The 9,329-nt window shown below is 49.4% G+C and overlaps 1 protein-coding gene across 1 annotated transcript in view; it reads right to left on the reverse strand.

The window, feature by feature from the left end:
* The window catches only part of LHPP (phospholysine phosphohistidine inorganic pyrophosphate phosphatase), a 138,016-nt gene that overhangs the window by 108,753 nt on the left and 19,934 nt on the right, over positions 1 to 9,329 (reverse strand). The window contains exons 3-4 of the mRNA XM_007468732.1: positions 8,214 to 8,367; positions 1 to 47 (exon numbers count right to left, since the gene is read on the reverse strand). The exon at positions 1 to 47 is cut by the window's left edge and continues 17 nt beyond it. Coding sequence (XP_007468794.1) covers positions 1 to 47; positions 8,214 to 8,367 — 201 coding nt within the window. The remainder of the gene's footprint in view (positions 48 to 8,213; positions 8,368 to 9,329) is intronic.

Genomic DNA, 9,329 nt, shown 5'->3' on the forward strand with positions numbered 1-9,329 from the left:
AGGGACCAACGTCCAGCATCAGGCCAGAGGTCTCCTTGTAGTAGCGTCTAGAAAAGAGCAGAAGGGGACGAGGGGAGCTGAGCCCAGGGGCCTGGGAAGTGCCAAGAGAAACTGCCCTGTCCCGGTTCTGCCAGCTCAAGAGAGCTGAGTCACCGGCCAGGGTCAGTCCAGACGCCACGCTGAGAATGACTGACGGAGGTCAGCTTGACAGAGCCCAGCGGTGGCCACCATGCCTGGACGAGAGGGGGAGAGACGGTGAGTCAGCAACTCTCGGTCAGAATGGCCCCCTGCTGCCAGCCTCGTGGGGACCCCGCCACAGAGGGGGACCCCAGGGGCAGCTGGATCCAGTCGCTAACACAGAGAAACACAAGTGACCTGTGTTCTCGAAAGGACAGCTGGTCCATAGAGCATGTGGTGAACCCCTAATTGCTAATAATTAACCCCTAATTGCCACCTGGAGAAGAAAACTCCATTAGTTCCCCAGCACCCTGCCGCATCTCCTCGTAGCGGGAGGTCAGGAGAGGTGCCAGGTCTCACAGGCGCCAGATGCTTTTAGGAGAAGACAACTATTTGTTCCCCGTCTCACTGGGGCCAGGATGGCTTGGCTCACAGCAGGGCCTCCCAAGACGGTTTCACATCTTCCCTCCTGTGAACGCTGTGCTGAGGCCCAGCTGCCACTGCCTGGCCACCCAAGGCCACACGCAGACCCCTTGGGACACACGGTGACCAAGCCCAGTTCTCTCTGAGCAAAGCCATTCGATTATCAAGTGAGAAGGTAGTTGACTCTATGCTGCTCTGAAGACAGGGTTAACGGAAACCCAGGACTGTCACCATGTTTTCAGACCCGTCACATCAGTTACCCTTCTCCCTCCCCTCAACCTTCAAATTTGGGAGACGTTAAATAACGTGTATGTGACCTAAATGTCCACAGACATGAATGGATAAAAAAGATGTGATATATACACACACACACACATATATATATGTACACACATAAACACAAAATGGAGTACTACTCAGCCATAAAAAAAGAAACAATGCCATCTGCAGCAACATGGATGGACCTAGAGATCATCATACCAAGTGAAGGAAGTCAGACAGAGAAAGACAAATATCATATGATACCACTTATATGTGGAAAATAAAAAAATGATACAAATAAACAACATGTATGTGGAAAAGCAAAGAGAAGGCTAGTGAAGCATGCTGACCTCAGGGTTTCAAATCCTCTTTCCACTTCTTTTTAACTGTGGGACTTTGGGTTGCTTAAGCCCTCTGGGCCTCGGTTTCCTAATCTGTAAAATGGGCAAAAAGAAACTCCAGTACCTACCCTTATGGGTTGCTGTGAGGCTTGAGCAATATAATGCACGCGAAGTTCCTAACATGATGCCTGGCACGCAGAAACTGCTCCAAAAATGTTAGAGAATATTGTTATAAATAACTCCTCACCCAGACTAAGATGGGTAATAAGATATGAGCTGGGGGCACTTCCCTGGTGGCACGGTGGTTAAGAATCTGCCTGCCAGTGCAGCAGACATGGGTTCCATCCCTGGTCCGGGAAGATCCCACATGCCACGGAGCAACTAAGCCCACGTGCCACACCTACTGAAGCCCACACACCTAGAACCCATGCTCCACAACGAGAGAAGCCACCGCAATGAGGAGGTCGCGCACTGCAACGAAAAGTAGCCCCTGCTTGCCACAACTAGAGAAAGCCGGGACGCAGCAACAAAGACCCAATGCAGCCAAAAATAATAAATAAATGAATAATAAGTAAATAATTTTTTAAAAAAAGAGATGTGAGCTGGAGAAGAAAGGATGAACACAGGTCTTTCCAGTTTGTGGGGGCTGAAGCCTGCTGTGTGACTACTGGAAATGGTAGCACAGCTCGGGAGCTGCCCCAGGGCTGTGCCGTTCTTCCAGCTCTGCGGCTCCCAGGGACTCTGCCTGTCCCTCTCTGTCCCACCTGAGGCCTCCAAGGCTGCAGGAGCCTAGCTGCCTGCAGCGTTCACCCGGTGCTCAGGTGGGACTAGCGCTCTCCCACTCTGCATCCTCCACTGCCCACCTTGGAAGCTTCCGTCTGGACGCAGGCTGGGCTGCAGGGCTGTAGCCAAACCCTTGACCTTGGCAAGGGCTGGTCCCCTGCTACTCACTCCTGTCGGGTGGATTAGAGCCTGGAGCCCGATTGTTGATGCCATGGGGGCATCTCCCATCACAACAGGACTCAGTCTCCAAGTGAGCCTGGGCCTCTCAGCCGGGGTCCGAGGCTCTGTGCTCTTGGGGCCGTGCCACGAGGATGTGGCTCGGCTGGGATACCGCACACGTGCAGGAAGGTACCTGGTAGCCAAGAGAGAACCGCCGCTGCTTACCGAACTAGGACCTGCCAATGCTCCCATTTTTAAAGGGTGACCCTACATCACAGGCTTAGAAGTTCCTAATCTCATTTATCTTAAATCTGGAATCTAGACATCTATTTTGCATTTATACAGCCTCAAAATAGTGCTTCCTTTTCTTTTTCCACAATCAACTACTTTGGTATGACGCTTTCCTCAGGTCATGGGTCCAGGGTTTCCTAGGTCCAGGGTTTGAAGGAATGGCCGAGTAAAGCAAACTTTGCCCAAGAGGCAGAGGGAGATGCCGGGTGCTGAGGCCTGGGCTTGCCGGGGGGCAGTGGCATCTGCTAACTCAGTCCCCCAAAACATTTAGGACGCAGCTGCCCCACACCCTTTGCAGGGGACGCTCTCAGACCCAGGCTGCTCCCAAGGGACTCTCGGTCTTGGGGGGAAACAGACAAGTCCACAGACAAATATAAAAGGGCAGGACATGGGTGAAAACAGGTGGAACCCCATGCTCTGTGCACTCTGCTTGAGGAGGGCTGGACAGGCTGGGGACAGGAAGGTGGGGAGGTGGCCCAGAGAAGGACACATCAAAGCTGAGACCTGAAGGTCAAGGGGGAGGAATGCAAGAGCCCAGGCCCGGAGCCCCCTGGACTCGGCACCCTGCTGAGGGCCCCAAGGGCCAGACGCTGCTCTAGGCGCATGGGGGTGTGTCAGGCTCTCAGGGAGCCACTGCCTCGTCCCCTCGCCCCCCATGAGATGCCCGAAGTGGGAGGGGCCGGACTGGGAGGGAGGGGGCTGGGGAGGGCCTCCCTGAGGACGGGCATGTTGAAGAGAGCCAGGCACGGAGGACGGAGCTGAGGAAAGAATGCGGCCAGCATAGGAGAGGCTTAGCCAGGCACCAAGGAAACAACTATAAAACAAGGCCACTCTGTCGTGACAGACACAGCTCTGTTTGGAGCTGAGGACTCCAGGGGCCTCTGGCCCAGCGCAGCCTCAGCTCGGAGAGGCGTGTTGGCAGCAGGAGCTGGGGGCCCCTCCCCTCGGTAAGGCTTCCCGAGGACACCCACACGGCAACACTTCTGCCCGCCTCAGCCTCCCCCAAAATCTTTTTTCCAGAGTGACAGATACCTGTGCTTTCTTAAATTTAAATTTAGTCCTGGTGGGAAGAAGAAACTAAACATGCAGCAGCAAATACGCAATTAAAACCCTGTCTTTGCTACACTGACTTTTAGAACCTAAAGGAAAAACTGACTTCCATAAATCAAAATTGGAGAACTTAGTATTTGTGGGTTTTTTTTTTTTGTCTGCATTGGGTCTTTGTTGCTGCATGTGGGCTTTCTCGAGTTGCGGTGAGCAGGGGCTACTCTTCGTTGAGGTGCGCGGACTTCTCATTGTGGTGGATTTTCTTGTTGTGGAGCACGGGCTCTAGGCGCGCAAGCTCAGTAGCTGTGGCGCGTGGGCTCCAGAGCTCAGCTCAGGCTCGGTAGTTGTGGCTCACGGGCTTAGTTGCTCCGTGGCATGTGGGATCTTTCCGGACCAGGGCTCGAACCCGTGTCTCCGGCATTGGCAGGCAGATACTTAACCACTGCACCACCAGGGAAGCCCTGGCCTTGTTTTTATAGTGCCCAGAATTTGTCTTTATTTCTTCTTCATCCAGGAAAACAAAAAGGCACCTTGAAGGCCATCTGTTAGCTGAAAACATTTTTAGAGATACAGTAAATACTAGCACCTAAGTTAACTTTTTTTTATTATTATTATAAAGGCCCAGGTTATTCCCGAAACACAAGAGATCTGATATATTTATCTTTTGTTACTGGCATAATAAAAGCAACAGCAGGTCTGGTGAGAACCTGAGTGTTCTGGCCACAAAGAAGAAACTGCGGATTCTGGAAAGACAGGAAAAAGCCGGAGAGAAGCAGTCAGATTTTGTGCTTTATTCCTTCTGCCCTTCCGATTATTCAGCACAAACTCCCTTCAAAATGACCACTTGACCTTTCCCACAAGAGCCATTAACCTTCCATAGTCTGTCGCGTAAACAGCTTAATTTTCTGAGGGCAGCATGACAGAAGAAATTACAAAGGCAATTCCCACTCTCAGTCCAAACAGATGCCAAATGTAAATCACACCGTTTCTAGGAGGAGGACACTCTGCCCCAGTGCCCCCGCCACCCTGCCTCCTTGGGGACTCTGCACAGCCCCACTCCAGTGGAGGACAGCCCCTCACCATCAATGACCCCCACGTGGATGCGACAGCAGCTCATCATGGTTCCTTGGGCTGTCCCAGGAAGCTATGACCTAGGCCCAGAAGCTGTTGGTCCCTTTCTCTGATTTTTGAGTACCCAACCCATAGCCTAAGCCAGAATCCCCAGCAGCTAGAGACCCCACTAATTGCTTATTTGGAAAACAAACACTTGCCTACTGTTGAATTTGTTACAGAATTACAAAGCTAAAAGAAACTCATCTCATTTTTTTTTCCTTTTCAACAACATACCTATTTTGACTACTACCCCTTATCTGGAATAGTAACTTTTCATAATTACAGACAATTTTAAAGAAAAAAATTTAACATAAATGAGTTATAACAGAGTTTCTTTTTTTTTTTTTTTTTTTTTTTTTTTTTTTTTTTTTTTTTTTTTGGCCCCGCCGTGTGGCATGCAGGATCTTAGTTCCCCGACCAGGGACCAAACCTGTGCCTGCTGTGCTGGGAGCGTGGAGTCTTAACCACTGGACCACCAGGGAAGTCACTAAAACAGAGCTTCTTAATTGTGTTGTTGTCTAGTGAGGGGTCGGTAACTTCAGGGATGCCTACAGGACCAAGCCAGGAGTGTAGAAGAATTAAGCAGGCCAGGTTCTGTGGTTTGCAATGACCTAAACTGAAGAAGGTTAAGGCTTGGGAGGGACTGCGACAGTTCATTTTATGTCAACTTGGCTGGGCCAAGCTCCCCAGATATTTGGTCTACCAGTATTCTGGATGCTTCTGTGAAGATGTCTCTTGGACGAGGTTAACATTTAAATCAGTGGACCTGAGTAAAGCAGATTGCCCTCCAGAGCGTGGTGGGCTTCGTTCAGTCAGTTGAAGGCACAACCAGAACAAAGTCTGAGCTCTCAGCAAGAAGGAACCTGCCAGCAGACAGCCTGGCATTCAGACTGCAGCTCTCCCCTGCATCTCCAGCCTGCCGGCCTATGCTGCAGATTCTGGACATACCTAGACTCCACAATCAACTTCTCTTTATATACACATCTTCCTCAACTTACCACGGGGTTACGTCCTGATAAACCCATCATAAGTTGAAAATGTCGTAAGTCAAAAATGCATTTAGGGCTTCCCTGGTGGCGCAGTGGTTGAGAGTCTGCCTGCTGATGCAGGGGACACGGGTTAGTGCCCCGGTCCGGGAAGATCCCACATGCCGCGGAGCGGCTGGGCCCGTGAGCCATGGCCGCTGAGCCTGCGCATCCGGAGACTGTGCTCCGCAACGGGAGAAGCCACAGCAGTGAGAGGCCTGCATACCACAAAAAAAAAAAAAAAAAATGCATTTAATAAGCCCAACCTACCTTAAATGTGCTCAGAACACTATATTAGCCTACAGCTGGGCAGAATCATCTAACACAAAGTCTATTTTATAATAAAGCACTGAATATCTCATGTATTTTATTGAATACTGTACTGAAAGAGAAAAACAGAATGGCGATCTGGGTACAGAATGGTCGTAAAGTGTATCCGTTGTTTACCCTCGTGGTTGAGTGGCTGCCTGGGAGCTGCCCCTTGCTGCTACTGCCCAGCATCATAAGAGAGAATCATATTGCATATACGGGAAAAGATCAAAATTTAAAATTCGAAGAGTCTGATTTTTACTGAATGTGCGTAGCTTTCACACCACAAAGTCGAAAAATCATAATCCGAACCGTCGCTAAGTCAGGGACTGTCTGTATATACATCTCCACATCCTGTTGGTTTTGTTTCTCTGGAGAACACTGACTAATACAGGACACATTTTATTTTCATCATAAACACACTAGAATATTTGTAGTTCCGAAAAGAAGTATATCCTCTCTTCTCTTTCTTTAAATCTTTCATTTGCCTATTTTGAAAGAGACATAGCCATGAAAAGATATTTCTCTACTATGAGAAAAACAACAATTGGTACAAGATGAACGGCAACCAACTCTGAAACTTGGAGAAGGGGCAGTAGGACATGGTCAGGTCCGTGGTGCACTGGAACTAACGGACCAGTGGCTCCAGCCAAGCTGTGGTGCCCACGGGAACGTGGGGCCAGTACTGCCAGATCTTTTGATTTCTCAAAAGGATCCAGAAATCTGGTTATTTTACATAAAATCTCCCAATTTTTAAAAACATCCTCAAAAAAATTTAAGATCCTGTGTGGACCACATGTCTGCTCTTGAATGTAGCCTAGAGGTGACAGAGCACAGGTTCTGGGGGGTACTCCTGGCCATGCTGGCACTTACAGATGGGGGGACCATGGCTTACTTCACCTCCCTATGCCTCAATATGCCCATCTGTAAAATGGCAATGACACTGACTACAGCTCACAGTGTTGTGGTCAGAATTAAACATGGAACTACATAAAGTGCTTAGCAATGGCTGGTGGCCAGATAAAAAGCCCCCCTTGTGTCACCTGGAATAGCTGCCCTGCTCAGCAGGCAGAGAAAGGAAGTTCCCAATCACCAGAAGCACCTAAGCTGAGAAAGGCTCCCCCAGAGACAGCCACAGAATTCCTGCCCCGCACGAGAAGCTGGGATAGAGCTCCACAGCATCCTCGTGCTTCTAAAATCCTAGTGTTGCTTCCATTGAGGACAGAATAAATCTGCACAGCTTTCTGGAAAGCAGCTTGGCAACATACATCAAGAACCTCAAAAATACACATCATCTGAAATGCACAAAGATACTGATCACAGCCTTACTTTGGTAGAAAACTAGAAACAACACAAATGTCCATCAGCAGGCGTTGGTTACAATAACTATAGGAGAGTTAGTTTTTAAAAGTAACTGTAAAAAAAATTGATAGGAATAACCTCACCACAGAGACATCTACTTATTGTATGGAAAGTGGTTCACAAAATGTTTGGTGAACAACTAAAAATGGGTGACAGAAGCAGGTCAAGTCTGACACCGATGTTGTGAATACACGCATGTGTAATGATCTCTGCACAGGAAACCACTTGGCAGGACATATATCAATACGTTGACAGTTGTTTTCTCATGCGGTGGGACTGGAAATTCTTTTTGTTTTCTTCTTTTTGCTCATCTGTATTCTCTAATTTTTCTTCAGTGAATATGTGCTGTCTTGGTGGTAAAAGATGGTAAGAAAAATAACCAACGTGTTTTTTTAAAAGAGACAGTAAGGCTCAGGCTGAAGACTCGGACAAAAATGTTGGTCACAAAATCACAACTTTACACAGACTGTGCTGTGCGGCCAGAGATATGGGACCCAGACAAGAGCATCCCACAGGCCCTCGAGCCTATTTTCTACTACTTAGGTGCCCCCTTGGCCCAATCCATCCAAGTCTTGTGCTGTATCCTGTGAAAATGCACCTAAACTCAGGACAGTCAACGCAGGCCCCTGAGATCTCCAGGGGTCTCCTCTGCAGTGACCCTCCCCTGCCCCTGGCCTCTTCCAGCCTTGGGCCCGCAGGGAAGCTTGACCAACCAGCTCCTAAAGACAGGGAATTTCCTCAAAAATTATCCAAAGATAGAAATGAAGGGAAAAAAAGCAAGAAAAGGGGAGGGAAGGAAGGAGTCACCCTGCGTCCACCCCACACCCACTTTTCCCATCTTCTTTGCTGATTCTGTTAAGTCAGAGACGCACAGAGCATGACCCAAAGTGGCCATAAACGACTCTCCCTGCAGCTGACTTACCCTTTTCCCAGTGAGAAGAGCACAGGATTCTCCAGCTCCATGAGCACCTGGAAAGCTTTATTCATGTTTTGATAAGAAAAGCCTTCTCCTGCATCTGCAATTACGACACAGTTTGGGCTGGACGTGTCGATCTGATCAAATTCCGAGCGGACTCCTGGTGAGACAGAGAGAGAGAGAGAGAGAGAGGGAAGGATAAAGCCCCGGCTGACATGGCCCGCCTCGCATCTCCTCCCAGGAACGCCTGTGTCTGCCTCGTCTGCCTGGCCCTTTCTCAGATGCCCTTTCTGATCGTCAAGCTGCCATGAGAGGTGGGCAAGGAAGGGGTGCTATTCCCATTTTACAGATGAAGGAATTCTGGCTCCACACAGAGTGTGTGTTAGGATCCTGAAAGATGATGGGCCCACCCCTGGGACCCCCACTCCAACACCAGCATTACCCCAGAAGTTCCCTTAGTTCAAAACCATAGGCAGGGGACTTCCCTGGTGGCACAGTGGTTAAGAATCTGCCTGCCAATGCAGGGGACATGGGTTCAATCCCTGGTCGGGGAAGATCCCACATGTCACGGAGCAACTAAGCCCGTGCACCACAACTACCGAGCCTGCACTCTAGAGCCCTCGAGCCACAACTACTGAGCCTGCGTTCCACAACTACTGAAGCCCATGTGCCTAGAGCCCGTGCTCTGCAACAAGAGAAGCCACGGCAAGGAGAAGCCTGCGCACCACAACGAAGAGTAGCCCCCGCTCGCCGCAACTAGAGAAAGCCCGCGCGCAGCAACGAAGACCCAACACAGCCAAACATTAATTAATTAATTAATTAATTAATTTAAAAAAAAAACCCAAAACTCAGGTATCTGTCAACAGGGGAACGGATAAACAAACCATGGGATGTTCACTCAATAGAATGCCACTCCACAATCAAGAGGAAAAGACCTACTGACACATGCAACCAAACAGTATGTTGGGTGAAAGAAGCCCTGCACACAAGGAACGGTTAACTCAGTAGGCCTGGGCTGCTCAAACCCTGCACATCCAAAGAAAGGCTGTCTTCAGATCAGGCCCACCACCACCTCCCGGGAGATCACCTCTGAGCCCTTGGAATATCCTGCCTGGAAAGAGT

This window comes from Lipotes vexillifer, unplaced genomic scaffold (genome assembly GCF_000442215.2).
Source record: "Lipotes vexillifer unplaced genomic scaffold, Lipotes_vexillifer_v1.1 scaffold741, whole genome shotgun sequence".
NCBI lineage: Eukaryota > Metazoa > Chordata > Mammalia > Artiodactyla > Lipotidae > Lipotes > Lipotes vexillifer.